General features: G+C 40.4%; 1 protein-coding gene across 4 annotated transcripts in view; it reads left to right on the top strand.

Moving 5' to 3' along the window:
• ADCY5 (adenylate cyclase 5) overlaps positions 1 to 19782 on the top strand; it is a 250104-nt gene that overhangs the window by 167832 nt on the left and 62490 nt on the right. For all 4 annotated transcript variants that reach the window (XM_074301403.1, XM_074301406.1, XM_074301405.1 and 1 more), the window contains exons 2-3: positions 3635 to 3784; positions 10182 to 10303. In XM_074301403.1, the coding sequence (XP_074157504.1) occupies positions 3635 to 3784; positions 10182 to 10303 (272 nt within the window). The remainder of the gene's footprint in view (positions 1 to 3634; positions 3785 to 10181; positions 10304 to 19782) is intronic.

Genomic DNA, 19782 nt, shown 5'->3' with positions numbered 1-19782 from the left:
AGTAAAAAAGTTAAGATCTGGTACTGACTGACTCCCTTGGTTCCCACTTTTTTTCGTTATTACCCTTGAAGTTTCTTGACCTTATGTTCCTTCAAGTGAATCTCATAATTTTTTTTTTAGCTGTATAACATAGTTTCTTGATGATTTTGGTGTGGTTAAGTCAATTAATTTAGATTGTTTTGTCATTTTTATTATTTTGGCTCAACTTATTCATGAACAATGAATTTTTTCCAAATATTTATGCCTTTATTTTTGCAAAATCTTATTGTTGAATTCATATAATTCTTAGCTGTATCTTGTTAGAAACACTTCCAAATAGTCTATATTTATACTAAGTAATTTCAAAGGGGAAAGAGCAGTAACAACCAGAGTGAGGATCAGGAAAAGCTTCTGAAGGAGATGGTGCCTGAGCTGTATTTCAAAGAAATTCTTTGAAGCAAAGGTGAAAAAATAGTTCATTCCTGACCTGGGGGGACTTACCTGTCCAAAATTATAGAGATGGAATGTGGGATGGATTATGTTTGGAATAGAAAGCAGGCAATTTGCTCCTGAGGAATTTTGCATGAAGGTGAATAATATGAAATAAAATTGGAAAGACATGGGACAAACATGTCAGGATAAAGATGTATGAATAGAACAGTGATATGGGCAGATTCTTTTAGGATAGTTATATGGAAAGTAGATTATATGATTATATATTTAGAACTAGAAGGAAACTTAGAAGCCATCAAGTTCATCACCTCTCTTTTTACAGATGAGACATTCATGTGGAGGTTAAGTGATAGCTAATAAGTGTCTGAGGTGGGATTTACAAGGGTAAAAAGTAGGCTACATGAGAACAATTATTCAACAGGAGTCAATCGCATTAGTCCAGGTAAGAGGTGATAAAGGGTTTATCTCAGGCTGAGACCGTGAATAAAGAAAAAGTGGCAGATGTTGCAGAGGTGGAACTAATAAGTCTTGGTAATCAATAGACCTTGAGGCCGGGAAGAATCAAGGGTAACTGCAAGTCTTTGAATCTGTGAACCTCTTTGATCAGTCTCCTGATTTTGAGAGTGTTGCTTCATTCCCCTTTCTTGAAACTCATTTCTTGCTTTGGATCACATCAGTCACCATTTCTTATTGAATTGTTTGTGTTTATTGTTTGATGTGTCTTGTTTGTTTTTTTTTTTTTTTTTTGGAGGGGGGAATCTCTTGCAATTATCCCTTTCTAATCCCTCTGTTACCACTGTAATTCTTATCTCATGCCTGGTCTACTCAATAACTTTCCAACTGGTCTACCTACTTTCAGTCTCTGCCTACTCTACTCCATAATTCTTCAAAGTCTTGACAAATTCATCTCCCTAAAATACTGCTTTCAATGACCTGCTCAGATATCTTAAGTTGCCCACTATTCCCTCTAACAGGAAATCAACAGTTCTTAGTTTATAATTAAAAACTTGCCACAATCTGCTTTTTCAAATGTGTTTCAACAGTTCTCACTTAAGCCCTTCACCTCAAATCATAAATCTTTATACAGTGATTTATGTCCATATTTTCCCCTTGGAACAGAATACCCTCCTCTCCTCTGTCTGCCCCCAAAATCTCAGTTGATATTCTATCTTTTCTTTGAAGCTTGGAAGTAATCAGGCTGATAACCTGAGCTTAATTCACTTAATTCATCTTTGTTTTCAAAATGAGTAGAAAGATGCAGACATCCCTTAGAAAACTGAAATTCAATGGATAGTCCAAAAAAAATGGGTAGAAAACTCAAGAACTGGAATAAGCTGAAATACTGTCTTAGAGCCATAAGTAAAAAATCCAGTCTAAACAGCATTGTGGATATGCTTCAAGAAAATTAAATGAGCCAGAAATGTAAGTAGGATGTCAGAAGCTTGACTTTTAGATCTCTAGGAAAGTGATAAAGGAGGCATTTACAAATACAGTGTAGAATGGCCTAAAGACTTAAGGGAAAAATTTGAGGGAGCAGATAGAAAAGTACCACTTTATTCATTCAGATGGACTAGAGATCACAGATTCACAGATTCTGAGATTTGGAAGAGATCTTCACAAACACAGGATCCAACTCATTCACAAGAGGAACCTCTTGTATCAACCACCCAATAAATGGTCCTCTAGCTCAGGGCTTCTTAAACTTTTTCCATTTGCAACCCCTTTTCACCTGAGGGTTTTATTTAACCCCTGGGTATATAGGTATACAAAATAAGAATACAAATCAAACATTTACTCATAATAAATGATAAAAAATATTTTTTATGTATCTCTGATATTTATATATCTCTGGTATACATATAATTAAAGACCAAAGAAATTTGCATACTAACAAAATAGTTGTGCTTGTTTATTTTTACAGAAAGAATTAAATCTTGGTGTAATACTTGATACCTTTTTCTGTTGTCAAATTTCTTAGCCTCCAACCTGGAAAAGGTTTCAAATGAGAGAAGTATACCTAAGACAGAGTTCCATCCAAGCCTCCCCAGTCAAGATAGGGGTTTTTAGCTGTTCAAGTTTGAACCAGAATTCTGCAGATTTGTTTTTTTCCATGACTTTATGTTGCTAGGTCTTTTTCTTCACTTAGTTTCCTATTAAAATTTTCTTTTGAGAAGTCACAAACTTAACTTTGTCAGAACTAGGGGGGAAGGGGTCTGACACTGGAGTGATTTCCCATTTCCTTCTCCAGTCCATTTTACAGATGAGGAAACTAAGGCAAGCAGAGTTAAGTGATTTGCTTGCTCAGCTAGAAAGTTCCTGATGAGTCTTCCTGATTTCACCTATCTGCCCCTACATAGTAGCAACTTAATGAATATTTGTTGACTAAAGGGTCTGTAGAGAGAACTGAAAGGTCCAGGGAGCAATTTAGTCCAACTCCTCCATTTAACAATCAAGGAGGTCAAGATCAAGTAACTTATTTAAGGTCACACAGGTAGTTCAGTGTCCTACACTGACTCAGAGCCCAGGTCTCCTGACTCAAGAGTCACACTGCTTTTCTAACAGCAGGAACCTGACGAATGTCTGTTGATAGAATAATTAATTGCCACCAATGTCCAATTGAATTCACTAAGCATCATACACTGGGCACAGTCACACATTCAGAATCCTTCCTCCTACGTGAAGCTTTCCTGGAAACAAAACTTTTTTTTGACTGCTCTAATTGTATAATCCTTCCCTCCCTCTGACCCCCTATCCTCCCACCTAAACACACACCCTACGTGTCCCTTTTACTGTCCCACTAATTAACTCACCCTTTGATTTGTAGCCAAGGTAAATATTTAATCTGTTTTATGTATTTGTTTGGTAGTTATTATTTAATTATCCCTATGTCTTTATGGACTGTTAACATTAGACCAGCCCCGGAACTTAGGAAAGACAGGTAAGACCTGGACTCAGATAAAATCAGGGAAGAAAATCAAGGAGAAACAGGTTATGCTTGGCAACTCTGATTCCTGAGTGGATCCCACAGAATTCTGAAATGGAGGATCCTTTGAGTCCCTGGAAACCCTTTGAACATGAATGTTGTGGCTAAAAGCTTGGACTGTTTTTGAGATTGTGACCCTTATTTTTTTCAGACTGCATGGACCAAATACAGTGCCTGATCTACACTAATCTGTGTCTATTTCCATTTCCAATATTGCAGCTTGTCTCCAATGTTCTCATCTTCTCCTGTACCAACATTGTGGGAGTATGTACCCATTACCCAGCGGAGGTCTCCCAAAGACAGGCCTTCCAGGAAACAAGGGAATGTATCCAGGCTCGGCTACACTCACAGAGGGAAAATCAGCAACAGGTGAGGTGCTCTGAAGACAAATCCCCTCCCTCGCCCTCTTATTTGTGAGGCAAAAAAAATCTATTTACTCTTTATTTTTTCAAAGAAAAAGCATATATTTTCTCTTCCTTTCACCTATTCTTCCCCCTCACTGGAAAAAAAGAAAAGGGAAACTCGTATAACAAACATGCATAGCCAACAAAACAGATTCCCACATTAGCCATGTCTAAATCTGTGAATATCATTCTGTACACTGGATCCATCACCTTCTCTGCAGGAGATAGGCAGCATCCTTCATCCTCAGACCTCTGGAATCATTGTGAGAATTGATGGAACCCAAAGTGAATCAGGAGAACAATTTAGAAAATAACGATATTGTAAAGATGAACAACTTAGAAAGACGTAGGAAGGAACTCTAATCAATACAGTGACTGTGCAGCATTCCAGGTTGCTGATGATGGTTCAAGCTATTCTCTCCCCTTTCCCTTCTTTGGTCTCCATTTGCTTAGGTGGGATGGGAGAGTGAGCTATTCTGGGCCTTTGCTGTCAGGGCAGGGATGAGAAGCTCTGCTATTTGAGCACTGCTAGCTGGGTAGATGGGAGTCTCCCTGCCCACATCTTCTGGGTTTCTTTTTACCTCAAACACAAAGTCTTTTGCTTCAGTTTCCCTGGTCATGAGTTTGGGGTCCAGCTGACATGGGAATGTTTTCCATGGAAAGAGACTGGCATTCCTGACTCTGTGGGAATTCGCTCCTTTGAGTACCCTGGAGAGAGAATTCAACCCACTGACCTTCCTTCCCTGATCCCCTCACCCCTTTGCCCCCCCCCCCCCAGCCTGAGTTCTGCCCCTCCCTTTTGTAAATAAATCAAAGAGGCTTTGGATGCTGAAATGTGAAGACCAAAAATGCCTCTGTTCCCTACCATTGCCCATCCCTTTCCTGGGCAGCTGAATGTACACATGGGCACTGGGAGTAGTAGGAGGTGCTGAGTGGGGGTCAGTCTTAGGTCTCTGTGCCCTTCATCATCAGGGATTGATGAGTTATAGGAAAGGGTGGGATTGGAGTGAGGGTCTAGGCCAGTCAGTCCTTCCAGGTGATTCATCTTGCATTCAAAACCTTGAAGACAACACTGGGGGATTTGGAGCAAAGAGGTAGATCTCAGTTTAGTGGAAGAACTAGGGAAGACATGCAGAACACCACACGCAGAACATGGATGGAGCCTGGAACTTCCCCAGGCGACAATGGCCTTCCCTCTGTTCTTTGTAGCTCCTGTGAGCTGAGTGAGAGACTCTTCCTCCATCTTTTACTCCTGTTAGGAATTATGCACCTGCAATTTTAATAGAAAAGGTGGCTAGGAGGCAACATAGTGCACAGAAACTGTGCTTGGAATCAGTTAGACTCATCTTCCCGAGTTCACATGTGGCCTCAGACACTTCCTAGCTGTGTGACCCTGAGCAGGTCACTTAACTCCCTCTGCCTCGGTTTCCTCATCTGTAAAATGGGCTGGAGAAGGAAATGATAAACTGCTCCACTGTCTTTACTAAGAAAACCCAAACAGGGTCATGTCAGACATGACTGAACAATAGTAACAGTTTCAATAGGGATAAAGAGAGATCTTTATCCTGCAGGAACAGGACCTGCCATTTCATTAATAAACTCCCAGGAGAAGGAAACTATCAAAGCAAGCTAGCACCTTCTCTGCAACTGATAATGTTAGAGAGTTTCTTACAGCATTGAGGGGTTCATGGCCACACAATCAGGTATGGCAGAGGTAGAATTTGAATCCAGATCTTCTTGAATCTGAGGTCTGCTCTCTGTCCACTATACATAAAAAAATAGGAACTTTAATCACAAACTGAACATTTTGTCAAGGTCAACACATTTTGGTCTCTTCAAAAGTGTCTCCCTTTCTTTTTCAATTCAAAGCAACAAATCTTTGTTAAGCTTCTATTATGTATGTGACATTATGCTAGATTTGAGAATATAAATAGGAAAAATAATATTATCCCCTTCACTTAAAGAGCTTTTGGATGAATTGAGATAATATCCTTCTAAGTACACAAGGAAGTATGTACAAGATAAAGTGGGGTAGGGAGGAAGGCAAAGGAGTGAGTCAGCTATAAGAAAACTTAAATCCCTTTCCTAGCCTCTGAAAGCTAGTTTATCATTGAATCTGCTCTAACAGATCAGCCTTTCAGAGTATTAGATCTTTCAGTCCATGGTTAGAGTCTGAGCAGACATTAGCCTTTATTAGCATTTCTCTAATTTCATTACAGTTTCATTCCTCTGGCCTATGGCTGTAAGGATAGAAACCCCCACCCCATGCTCACTTCCCCCATCCACTGTGCTTTCTTGGGTAGGCCATTATGCCATGCACTGGCTAAGGGAGATCAGGACCTCTAGGAATAGAAATCAAGAGGTTCTACTTTTCGGACTAATTTCCCTCAAGGGAAGTTTATGCCCTCTTTGGTCATGTGTTCAGTGCCCATTTGGGGACTACAATAAGTGCAAAGTAACGGATGCTCATTTGGAGCTTTTCTCTTTGCTTAAGCCAGGGCAAACATCTTACAGTAGAAGTGGGAGTCTTTAGGGTATGCTGGTGGGGGGGAAACACAACTAAGAACTGCTCTGTCCCCTGGACCTGGAAATATGTCCTATATATGTCCCATACTACTTTCAGAAACTCTTCTTACTTCCCCCAAATGCCCCAATTTGGACATGACTAAAATGACCCAAATAATAACAAGTGTTTAGCATAACATCTGGTGTACAATAAATACTTAATAAATGCTTATTTGTTGATTGTAATTATATGATCTTAGTCAAACAATATTAGAGATGCAAAGGACCTTAAAGATCATCTTGCTTAATCTTCTCATTTGCAGATGAGGAAACTGAGACCGGAAAAAAGGGGAAGTGACTTATCCTTGCTCATATAAGCTAGTCAGTACTAGTCTAAAATCCAGTTCTCCTGATTTCCAATTCCAGCCCTCTTATTACCTTAAAATTATTGCCTAGCTCTTTCATAGATCAACCAAATGTTTAAAGTGTGCTTAGAATTTCATTAGGCCCCAGTGGGTAACAGGGCCCCATCATTCAAGAAGCTCAGACACTAGTTGGTTGGTAGGCACACTGGGAGCACTTTACCTAGCAAGATAATTACCTTAATTCAGAAGAGGCAGGTCATGCAATGAAAAGAGCACTGATTTTGGAATATGAATATCTATATCTAAGCTCCTTCATTGCACTTATTAGCTGTGTGAGCTTGAGAGAGTAATTTATCTAATCTGTAAAATGGGAGCAATAGTTTTTCTCCTTATCTTAGTGAGTCCTATTTGCCTCCTGGATTGAATTTGCTTTAAAAACATCCTCCCCAACCCTTCAGGTCATAATGACACTGTAACATTGGCACAGAGCTCACTAAATGTGTGGTATAGAAAGAGCTGGGCAAAAAAACAGGGGAACAAGGCTACATGAACAAGGCATAATGAAATGAGAATCAGGAACTCAGCATTTCAGCGCATATGCAATTCTCCGTTTGCTACAACTCTCCCTGCATTCTTTGTAAACTATGGTCTTTATCAGTGGAGACTGGAGCAGAGTAGACTTCATGCATGAGGAAGGAAAGGTTTTGGCCAGGAATTGCAGGTATCAGAGAAGGCAGAGAGGCAAGAAGGAGTGAGGTGGATTGCTAGGAAAGGAGTTTTCATTGTATAAGGTGGGTAAGAGGGTTTTTGAGTTGAGGGATGACATGATAAAAGGATGCTTTAGGAAGATTAGCTCAGCAGTGATGTTCAGGGTAGAAGGAGTGTTTGATAAGGGCTTCAGGTGTAAGGTGATGGGCAGGTGACAGAAGCAGGGATTTGAAGAGGATAGTATAGAAAGGTGTGTATTTCAAATGTATGTACTTCAAATGATGGAAAGCAGGAAGAAATAGTAGATGGCATGAGATGCCCTTAATTTGAGAAAAAGGCTTCTCCTTCCCTTATCTTTCATTCAGTCAGTCTGTAGAATGGCAAAAGGTATGATTTCCATAGGGCAGTGATGGATATGATAACCAGGAGAGATCAGGGTTTTAGCTTGGGCGGAGTAGCTGAGAGAAAAAGTTCAAAAGCTTCAATAAAAGTGGGTGATCCTGTGGGAAACCACATTGAATGTGGAGTCAGAGGTCCTGGTTTCAATTCCCATACTATTACCTCTAGTGTTACCACAGGCAATTCAAGTCTTTGAGCAATTAAAATGTGAATTTAGGGTTTTCTAACCCAGAAGGACTCTGTTATCTCTATTAACCCCTCTATGCCATGCTGACTCTCAGGAGTACAATTTTGATGGAGAAGCAAGACTTTTATCATCTTCCTTTTTTGCCAGTTCTCCAAGTTATTCCACGTAGACAGTAGTCTACTAAATTGAGTTTCCTTACCTATAAAATAGGGGGAATTAGATTAGGATAGCTTCTCAGGTTTCTTTTAGAAAATTCAGGAGACATACTTTCTGGATAATTAAGCATTTTATTAACCATAATAGCAGATAATAAAAGGGGTCTGTAGCACTCTGTAATACCAAAGACCCCTCATGAATCCTACTTCATGCTTATATGCCTTTGGAAGAACGGCAATCCTGAGAGTGGCAATCAACTTTTATTGGCTACCAATTAATGAAAAGGATGAATATTATAATGAGAGGTAGACCTATTGTAATGAGGGGCTGGAGGAAGTGACTTACTTCCAGACCACCCCCAGCCTTGGGCACTCTAGACAAAAGATTTTACTCCCACCCACGCCTGATTAGAACACTATTGGTGGAATTCATCTTAGATTAAATTTTTTGTAAGGTAGTTTTGTAGTTGAGTGTTCCATAGCTCCAGGATTTTATCTCATCATCCTGCCCCACCCTTCACAGAACTAAATTTTAAATCTTCAAATGAGGAAGGGAAAAAATCCTGGATCTCCTAATGTTAATAAATGATTATTTAATAATAGCTTCTTATATACTGGAAACAAAGTACTAGCACTGTTGTGGGATGATCAGCTGTAAAAGACTTTGCTATTCTCGACAATATAGTGATCCACCACTAATCTGAAGGATTTATGATGAAAAATACTATCCATACCTAGAGAAAGATGTGATTGTGTCTGAATACAAATGGAAGCATACTCTTTTTTTTTTTTTTTTAACTTTATTTTTCTTGAGGGTTTTTTGTTTTTTTTTAAGTGGGGATCTATTTTTTCTTTCACAATATGGCTTTTATGGAAATGTTTTGTGTAGCTTTATATGTGTCTTCTTAAAGGGAAATGGAGATGGAGAAGAAGGGAAAAACTGTAGAACTCCAAGTTTTAAAAACATGTAAAAATTGTTTTACATGTAACTGGGGAAAATAAAAATATTAAATATATAAAAATCATTTATATCTATAATCCTATGTAAAAAAGAGGATGTGCGTTCATTGAACTAGGTTAGCAAGGGAAGAAGTTTGAGAGAGGCAGACCTGGAGGGCTTGGGAAAGAAGAAGTTAGATAGGTGTGAAAGTTTGCTCAAAGGAAATAGGACAGAGAAGTTTATTTATGCCTGGATCCATGGATTTGGAGAATCGGAACCGCAGGCTTTGTAGGCAGAGTCACAGCAGAGACAAAGTTAGAGACAGGAAGAAAGGAGATCCTCAGGTAACTAGGTACAATTTATCATGGAATAGGAATAATTAATTAGAGGTAAAAGCAGCCACATGGAGGGGAAATGGTTGGGAGGAAGAGACCGGGTGTGCTCACAGACACAGACAGAAACCTTATTTGGGTGAATTCTGAACTGACCCCTTATCCCCCCACCAATCAATAAGCAATGTTGATTGGACTCTGTAATAGGACTCGGAGGACTGACAAACAGGGAAGATGATAAAAGTGAGTCTTGTTTCTCCATCGAAATTCTACTCCTGAGAGTCATTGTGACACAGAGCAGATACCAGAGAGCCAGCCTCTGAGTCAGGAATATCTAAGTTCAAATCCTAACTCAGGCATATTATTTGCATGATTCTTTCTGAGTCAACTCAGGACCCTAGGACTCGGAGCTTTCTTCAGTCCATAAACATTTATTAAGTACTTACTAAATTAAGAAGCAGATGCTGATCTTTGTTGGTGAAAAAGTCTCTGAGCTAGGAGTTTTCCATATCAGTGAAATTCCATTTCTGTGAAACAACAAAAATGCCCTCTCCCATGCATGCAGGGATGCTCTGGCTCCCATGCTCCCCCTGGTGGGAACTCTGTACAGCGTAACGGAGCCTGTTCTGTTCTCATGGTTACTATGCGATTTTTGATGGGGATAGCTGAGGGAAGGCTTAGCTTGTGCCCCAGAGGAGAGATCCCAGGGAGGAAAACAAGCCTTGAGGCAGGTGGTAGGAGCAATGATGCTCTGTCTGCTTCTCTCCCCAGGAGCGTCTCCTGCTGTCTGTCCTTCCTCGTCACGTTGCCATGGAGATGAAAGCGGACATCAACGCCAAGCAGGAAGATATGATGTTCCACAAGATTTACATCCAGAAACATGACAATGTGAGGTAGGGGAGAGACTGGGGGAGGGCAGTTGGGAAGGGTGGGAGAACTGAGGGCAGCAGGAGACAGAACTCCCCAAAGGCAGGTTGGTGATGAACTCTACAGAACTTGCTAATAATAACTGGCAGTTATATAGTGGTTTAAGGTTTACGAAGCACTTTACACCATAACATATGATGTTATGTTACATCATCACAGCCCTGTAAAGGCAGTGTTATTATTATTATCATTTTTGTTTCACAGAGAGGACCAGGAGGCTTTAAAAAAAAAATTTAGTGACTCGCCCAGAGTAGAGCAGCTAATATTTTCCTGAGGTGACATTTGAGCTCAGGAGTTCCTAACTCCACCTCTAGCGCTTTGTCCAGCAGGTTACCCAGCTGACCAATGGAAACCAAGGGAGCAAGACCCCCCAAACTCATCCATCACATAGAAGCAACAAGTTCAGACATTTTGATTAAAAGAAGAAACACTTCACAGCTTCTAGATTCATCATCTCAGCCCCCCCTCTCCCTTTGGCTTGAGGACCAGGGGAGCCTGTTGACATATCATTAGTTTTGTATCTTATTATGGTTCTTGGTGGGTGAGGAAATACAGAGAGCGAGCCCACTTCTTGGGGCCCTTTCAGCACAATGAGAGGGACTAGAGACTCGCCCTGAAGGATTTCCCCAGAATAAAAGAGCAGACCCAGATAGCATCCATTCTGCAGCCACAGACAGCAGAGACCATGAAAACCAATGCAAACGACTAGAGCACATGGTTATGTGCCTGGTGGAATGCTGGGACTGGGAGGGACGGGCTGAGGCTGAGAATCCCTCATGAACAGGGAACACAGAGATCAGCTCTCCTACCAGAGAGCTTTTTTCTCCATAGGCAAGGACACTAAGAATATGGGGGTAAAGTTGAGGGAGTACAAGAGCACTTTGAAAAAAAAGAAAGAAGATCTATATATTCATTTATTCATGCATTTATTAGGCTCATTGGGGCTATATTGATCACAGACTAATTTATTGGTTATTTCTGCTCAGAGAGAGGATCATCCCCTCCTACTTAGTTTCTATGTATTTCAGATCATGCTGATATAGAGACTAGAAAATCAGAATTCGAGTCCTACCAATGACATATACTGGCTGCTTGATCCAGGGCAAGTCACTGAACCCTTCAGTGTCCCCCAGTAGCTCTTCAAAGCCAGAGGTGGCCGGATGGTTGTCTCTGTAAGGCAGCTCATGAAATCAAAGCTCTGGGTCCATTAAGTAAAAAGTCTGATTGGAACTGAGTGATTCTAGGGAGGCTCAGTGACTGGAGGAGTAAGGGGCTAGAGGTTAAGCCCCAGAGGCATGAGACAGCATCAATTTAATGCCTTTCTTGCAGATTGGCAGCTTGGGGGAAGGGGAATTCCTGAGACCCTTTTTCACAGCTTCAGCTAAGAAAAACTTAGCTTCTCTACTGGACCAGAATCTTTTATTAATACAGATGTAGTATCAATTTTCCCTCTTCTCATCCTCTCACATGGCTAAAGAATTGTACCAAAAAGCTCCTCATCATTAGATGAGTGTTAAAATAGCTTACCTCCCAGACAGATATTCACCTAGAAGAATAAAGGGCTCCTTTCATGGACAAGGTCCATGGAAAGACCTGGGGAGCAGGGCAACTCCCAGCATCCCCCAAAGAGGGGCTTGGAAGGGGAAAAAAAAGAGTTTTTCTCCTAGTCTCCAAGTGTGTGTGTGGGTGGGTTCGCGTGTGTGCTGCGCATGCGTGCAAGCATCAAAGGAACCTGGATTCTTCAACCTGAAGAAAAGGAGGCTGGGGAATGACTTAATAATAACATCCATCAAAGCTCTGCAGGGTTGTTATATGGAGGATGGTGACCTGCTGTTCTCTCTCCCCCACTAAGTATGAGACCAGAGGAGAAATGAGTTGATGATGTTAAGTGTGAGAGAGACAGATCAAAGGAAAGGGGAAGCAGGTCCTGGGGAGAGCTGTTGTTTGGATTGGTTCAGAGGGGAAAAAAGACAGAAATAGGAGAGGAAGAACCAGGGGCCAAGCTTTGTTGGCCTAGTCCTACCAAGATGTCTAATACTCTGCAATTAAAACTAATGCATAATGGGTAATTCCCTGGGAAGGGCTCGGCAATGGCTGGAAGAAATCCGTTGGATGTTTTAATGATATGTAATCAGAAAAAGCCTAACATAGGCTGGACAACTGAATGCGTGCAGGGGTCCCCCTCCTCTCTGGATGTGTAGGAGAGCCTGTGGTAAGAGGATATGCTTCTGACACCGGTGCTGATTTTGTCTGGGTAGGTGGGGCCATCCCCCAAAACTCCCAAGTCATGAGATCCCCAAACCATTGCTATTTCCTCCTGAATGTGAGTTCCTTAGTGGCAGATTCTACTTGGCTTTTATTTTTGAAATCTCAGCACCTGCTACAGGTGCCCGATACCTTTGTAGAATTGCCAAGTTCCTTCTTTCTTTGATGTCTACATGTCCTATGCTTCCCTCCCTTACTCCTTCCCCTCATGAGTGTGAAAACAACCCTGGCTAGCCCTAGGCAGATGTCCCGTTGTCCCCTGGAAGGTGGGGCTTTGCTCTCAGGGCCACGTGATTCGTGGGCTCAGAAACTGAGACAGGACAGAAGCTCCCACTGCGCTGTCTTGGATGGACACCAAGCCCCATTGTGAACAGGGAAACTTTAGAGACACCAATAAGATGAAGACTTCACCCTAAGTCATAGGGAAAATGATACAAAACTAGGAAGAACTAGGAAGGTTGTTGAAATATGGTTGGCTTGGGTCACTGTAATGAGTAAGGATGAATAAGACTCTACAGCCAGAAGACAAGGGTCATCTGTAGCTTAAGGGATCAGGGATGGACTAGGGAAGGTATGAGGTCAGATAACATGGGATCAGCAAGTTGCAGGAACCTGCAACAGGACTAGGAAGAACTCTATTGGAGTTGATGCATTGACAAGGATATTAAGTCTTTTATTCTGAGCAGCTTAACAAATGTTCCTTTTTTAAAAAAATTAAATCTTTTTATTTACAAAACATATGCATGGGTAAATTTTCAGCATTGACCCTTGCAAAATTGTTCCAATTTTTCCCCTCCTTCTCCCCACCCCTTCCCCAAGTAGTCCAATACATGTTAAATATGTTAAAATATATGTTAAATCCAATATATGTATACATATTTATAATTATCTTGCTGCACAAGATCAAGAAGGAAAAAAAAAAACTGAGAAAGAGCCATGTTTAGGTCTTAAAAGACCCTAATCAGAGAGGGAACATACAGTCTTCCTGATAGCACAGGATGGTCTTTGACAACATAGGAGGTGTCAGTGTCTGTATCTCGTGGAATCCTGTCTTCTGGATAGATTTGGTGATCCACCAAGAAATCCCAGGCGTCCCAATGGGTAGGATGCAAAAGTTCAAAAAACAAGAGTTCTAATCTCGTCTCCACTGCTAAGATGCTGATTTTGAACAATTCACCCCACTTCTCTGGCCTCCAGGTCCCTCCTCTATAAAGCTGGGCTGGTTGATCTGTAATTGGCTCTCAAATGCCAATTCCCTATGCTTCTCCTACTTGGCAAAGTTCCCCGGTTCTCTTTCTTGGTCTGCTTCAGTTATTGTGCAGACTGATGACAACAGTATTCAGATTCGGTTAAAAGGGCATGGCTTATGTACTCTGGGGCCATTTGTGGCCACTGCTTTGATTCTGGTCAGCCTTCCTGAGCCTCAGTCAGTGGGAACCCAGGAGTCAGAAACAGTGCAGAAAACTGAGGATTGACCATAGTGTTCGACAAAGACTCACTCAGCAGCTGTTGTGGACCCAGGGCTGTGCTGATTCCTGGGAGAGACAGAAGCCTATAAATACGAGATGAGAAACTCTGACCGCAGACAGCCTGGGTTTGATCTCTCTTCCTCTCTCCCTGAAGTAAATGAAAGGTTCTTGAGGGCAACGACTGATTTGCTCTTTGTTTTAATATTTCTTGGTACTTTATAAATGCTTGTTGAATCGACATAAATTGCCTTGTATAGTAGGTGCTATAATAGATATTGAATGAATGAGACAGACAGACAGACAGACAGACAGACAAGGCTTCTATCTTCAGGGAATTGCAGTCTAGTTGGAGCTGTAAGATTAAGTCTGTCAAGTGACAAGAGTCAATACCAGGCTATACAGAGTCAGGTGCTAGGTTGCTCCAGACTGAAGACATGTTACTGAAGAATGGATCTTGTCAAGTGTCTCCGTGGTAAATGGGAGCTCTCGGAAAGGAGTCCTGGGGGAGGTGGGGAACTAAAGAAGGGTAAGGTTTGGATAAGTAAGAGAGAACGGGGCCATTGTGGCAACATTCACCCAGGAGCAGAGTGCCATGAGCTAGGCCCATCCTTGGCCAAAACCAAACAAAAACATTCCCATACTTACTTCTCTTTGCTGTTTGAGTTAACCTTGGGCTCAGTTCATGCCCTAGCCACCTTCCTACTCCAATACATGATAAACATGTGTTTTTTAAATTCACTAATATGAATTATCATCAGTAAAGGTAATGCTCTCTCTTACAGTTTCTAGTTTAGCTAGAGGGTAAGGGCAAGGAAATGAGCATATCCGTTATGTGCCAGGCCGTGTGATAAACACTTTATAAAAATTATCAGATTTGAACCTCCAGCAACCCTATGGGACAGATGCTATTATTATCCACATTTTACAATTGGTGAAACTGAGGCAAACAGATTTGAGAAACTTGCTCAGGTTATACAGCGAGTAAATATCTGAGGAACTTGAACTTGGGTCTTCGTGATTCCAGGCTCAGTACCACCTAGCTGCTCCATTATAAAAATATAAAAGCCACCGTTATAAATAGTTTGGTGTTTTCCTTCTTTTTTTCACCTCCTTGGGGAATGTGCCTACTAGCCGTACCACACACTTGCATGCATGCTTACATACATATGTTTATATAGCAAAATAATAACATTGGCTTTGGGGGCAGTTAGGTGGTGTAGCGGATAGAGCACCAGCCTTGAAGTCAAATCTGGACACTTAACACTTCTTAGCTGTGTGACCCTGGGCAAGTCACTTAACCCCAGCCTCAGGGAAAAAAACCAAAAAACAAAAACAGTGACTTTTATGTGTTTATAAAAGGGCATTTAGGTGGTACAGTGGATAGAGGGCTGAGTGTGGAGTCAAGAAAATCTGAGTTCAAATCTGGCTTGGATAGTTATCGCTATATGATCCTGGACTAGTCATTTAACCTCTATTTGTATAACTTCTACTTCAACTGTTATGAGGATCAAATGAGGTCATATTTGTAAATAGATGTATGTGTTTTCACATATATGTATACAACTATATTTTATGTATGTAAATAGGTATATTTATATAGTTTATTTTTTTAACATAAATTCAGATTCTTTTCTAGAACTGTTAGACTTAGGATTGTTGATTTACATCTGAAAGGAATTGTAGATACCCTTTATCCAACCCCTTTATTTTACTGTTGAGGGAATTTAGGCCCAGAGAACCCAGGTTCTGAGTCTCACAGCCTCTGTACCACTTTGCTATAGCTCTGCCAATAATGTAACTGCATTCCTATGATCCTTCCAGCGTATACCATTTTTTGCTTTTGTGCTTTTTCTATCATGACAAGGTTGCTAATATTATTCATGAATAATTAGAGTTTAAGTGTGGGCTAATCAATTAATGTGTATTATTGAAAGTCTGAACCCAATCTTTAAAACTTAATGGATAATAGGTTGAGCAATTCTGACCAACAAACCAAGTATTCTGCTGTTTGCTTTTACCTCTTCAAACAATAGAACTTACTGAATTCAGCTTATGACTAATCAGAAATCTCTTTATACGAAGAGAGAAATGTGCCTTTGATTCTAGCAGAGGAGTTGCGGGGAAGGGGGGACATGGAGGCTATAGAATATCATTGAATCCGAATTATTTAAACCTTGAGAAAAGATTTCTAACAATATTTCAGACCAACCCCACCAGTTCCACAGATGAGATGGTTTCAGAAAGTCCAGATGGTTTGTCCAAGGTCACATATCTAATTAGAAATCACACTATAAATAATCAGGTCTTTCATGGTACAGGGAGAAAAGTACTAGCTATAATGGATCTAGATTCAAATCCCGTCTCAATGTTTGCTTCCTTAGTGATTTTAACAAGTTAATGTACATCATTTTCTCACCCATAAAATGAGGTTAAACTAGACGGTCTCTGAGATCCCTTCTAGATCTGTGATTTTTGCTTGCTGTCTATATCAAACTAGCCAAGGGAACTGGAGAAAGGAAGAAGGAATTCTCCAATCCACCCTACGCTTTGCTTTTGATGTGTATGTAGTTACTCCACATCTGCAGTGTAGTCAGTCAGTATTCCAATTGTATTGGGGGCCAGGAAGGATGAGTGGGAGGGATAGTCCTGCCTACAAGTCAAACACAATAACAAATTAACTGACTAAATTTCACCCACTTAATCCAGTGTCTTTTCACAAAGTTCTTGCAGCCCCTTCTGGGTGTCTGTTACAGAAACAGGAGATCATAAAAGGTCTCTAGTGAGGGACAGCCTACTATCATGTAGGCAATACATTCCCTTTTGGGATAAATGTAAATGTTAGGAAGTATCTTTGTCTCTTTAGTTGCATAAAATATGATGGTAATCTTCTTGGCAGGGTTTGAGATGGTATTTCTTTGGATATATTTGGACACAGAGAAGTCTTGATGTGCTCTCCTTATTGCCAAGAGAGTCATAGGGACAAGAAGCCTGATTCAGCTCAACTCAATTTAACAAATGTAGCCAGATGCTTCAAGATGCTACCCAGCTTTGTTTTCCACTTCTTTGGGAAAATAATGCCGACACATTACATATGTGTAGTGCTTTACGGCTTGCAAATCACTTTCCTTATAATAATCCTGAAAGTTAAGAGAGAGCAAATAGCATTGTCCCTATTTTGTGGACGAGGAAACTGAAGTTCTGAGAAGTTAAGTGACTTATTCATGGTCAGTTTGGAAGTAGCTGAGGCAGGTGTGAACTGAGATTTCCCAACTCCAAGTGTAGCACACAATCTACTGTACCATGTTGTTTTGACTTTTCCCTATCTTCTGTTTTCTTGACTGATGCTGTGTGCCCGTTTCTCGGACAGGGTCTCTGAGTTTTCCAGTCCAGAAGGCCTTTTTCATTTTGTTCCTGGACGGAAGTGATCATCCTTTGTGACCCTCAATCCAGCACAAGACTTTGTTCCCTCTTCTAAGGCAAAGCAAAGCAGCAGCTGGGAGTTTTGCTCTCTGGCCATGTATTTCAAATGGAAACCATTAAAATTCTCTTTCCTCTTGTTCAAACTATTGGATGGGGTTTCAGCTGGCCCTGACCTCAACTTACTTGGATTTTTATATCCTGGGGGTTGAAAAAGAACTTTCTGTGATTTCATATACAGTTGATGCTTTTATGTAGACATGAAAGAAAAAGAAGAGAAAGAAGAAATGAAGAAAATAAGAGAATTTCTCTCCCATACTACCAAGATTAAATCCTTGGGAAGAGAAAAGGAACCACCACGCTGAAAGTCAGGGCAATGGCCAGAATGACCTTAGGACAGCCCTGCTATGTGGGAATCCTCTACATTGGGGGCAGAGAAGGAAAACAATCTCTCTTTAAGTGGAAATTCTTAGGAAGGCCTTTGCTTTCCTCCACTGATTCCTCTTATGCCCCAGCACACCCTTCGAGTATGATCTATGTATGGAAGGCAAGACTCTGTGCCATGTCAAGGCATCAAAGCTCTTTGGAAAATACCATTCTTTGTTTTGTTTTTTCTTGAGTTCCCATATAGAAGAGTTTCATTTGCTACTGAATTCTCCTATAGTAGGGGCAGGAGAACGTGTTACTATTATTATTATTAATGATAATAAAAGTATATTGGTTTTTACAACAAAACTGGGAAGTAAGTGCAATCATTATCCCCATTGAACAGATTAGGAACAGACTGACAGAAATTTAATAACTTGTCCGAGGTGACACAGCCAATAAGTGTCTGAGGTCTTTCTCAGTTAAGATTTCACAGGGCCACCCAGCTGCTTCGGCTTGTCTGTTTATCTCTTTATACTTGCTTCTCTTTCAATCTATTTCTCGCTTTCCTTTCTTCTCCCCTTCTCTGTGTGTCTTGAGACCCTAAGGCTTTTGTATATCATTCTTTCCCATGAACTGGGAGTATTTAGAAAGGAACTTCCTTAAGGTTCTAGAGGGAAATAAAATGGCTGGAGTGAACAGAAGGCTGAGAAATAAGATGGAGCATTCACTGTTACCCCCAGAGGCTATCTATATTTGCGGAGCCTATGTTGTATTTGTACTTTTCTAGGATAATATAAGTTAGCTGTGATCTGCGCTCTTAGCTATTCTGCTCTGTGGCTGGTTATCAATATTTCAGGTTTGCTCTGAAATTCTGGACCTTTTGTTCCTACAAATGAATTTCATTATTTTGTCTAGTTCTATAAAATTACCTACTCCCTGGTTGTTTGATTGACAGACAATTAAATCTATAAATTAATGTAAATTCTTGTGATTTTTGTTAGCAGGGGGGCACAGTGGATAGAGCTGGCCCTGGAGTCAGGAGGAACTAATTTCAGATCCAACCTTAGGCACTTATTAACCGTGTGACCCTAGGGAAGTCATTTACCTCTGTTTGCCTTATTTCCTCATCTGTAAAAATGGGCCGGAGAAGGAAATGGCAAACCACTCTTATCTTTGTCAAGAAAACCCTAAACGGGATCACAAAGAGCCAGACACAACTAAACAACAATATGTAGTATCCTCATTTTTGTTACTTTAGCACAGCCCAACCATGTTCAATGACTATGTCTTATTATTTCTCAGTCTTTATTTCTTTGAAAAGTATTGAGTAATTGCAATGGGTTACTGTATATTTTATGCATTTTGGATATTTTTGTATAGAATGCCCATTTTAATTACTTCTTTCTGGATTTTGTTTTCTTGGATATTGTTGATTTTTATGGATTTATTTTGCATCCTGCTACGTTACTAGAGTATTGTCTTAAATAGTTTCTTTGTTGATTTTCTGGGGTTCTCAGTCATCCTTTAAAATAGCCATAATTCTTCATCTTGATATGTTCTACATATGATTGTCGACAGTGAACCTTTATGGAAGATCTAATGTGTTCTAGAATGAACTAAGGTGTATTGATAATGATTAACATTTAAAAATTTATTTTGAAAACTTTGAAGTTTTCAAAGTATGTGTGTCTGTGGGTGCTGTTGTTGTTCATCCTTTGTTCTTGAAGACCATGATATACAAGTGAACTGGATTTAAGTGAGGGAGGCTGTGCAAAGTCATCTACCTCACTTTTCCCTCTAGAACCATCCGGGTCCAGTGGCAAGATATAGATCTGGATGACTGGAGATGGCTCTCATGTGTGTACATATAGATATAGATATAGATAGATACATATATAACACTGAAAACTTTTTTTCTAATTAAA

This window comes from Sminthopsis crassicaudata, chromosome 3 (assembly GCF_048593235.1).
Source record: "Sminthopsis crassicaudata isolate SCR6 chromosome 3, ASM4859323v1, whole genome shotgun sequence".
Lineage (NCBI taxonomy): Eukaryota > Metazoa > Chordata > Mammalia > Dasyuromorphia > Dasyuridae > Sminthopsis > Sminthopsis crassicaudata.
This window is presented reverse-complemented; position numbering and strand designations above follow the sequence as displayed.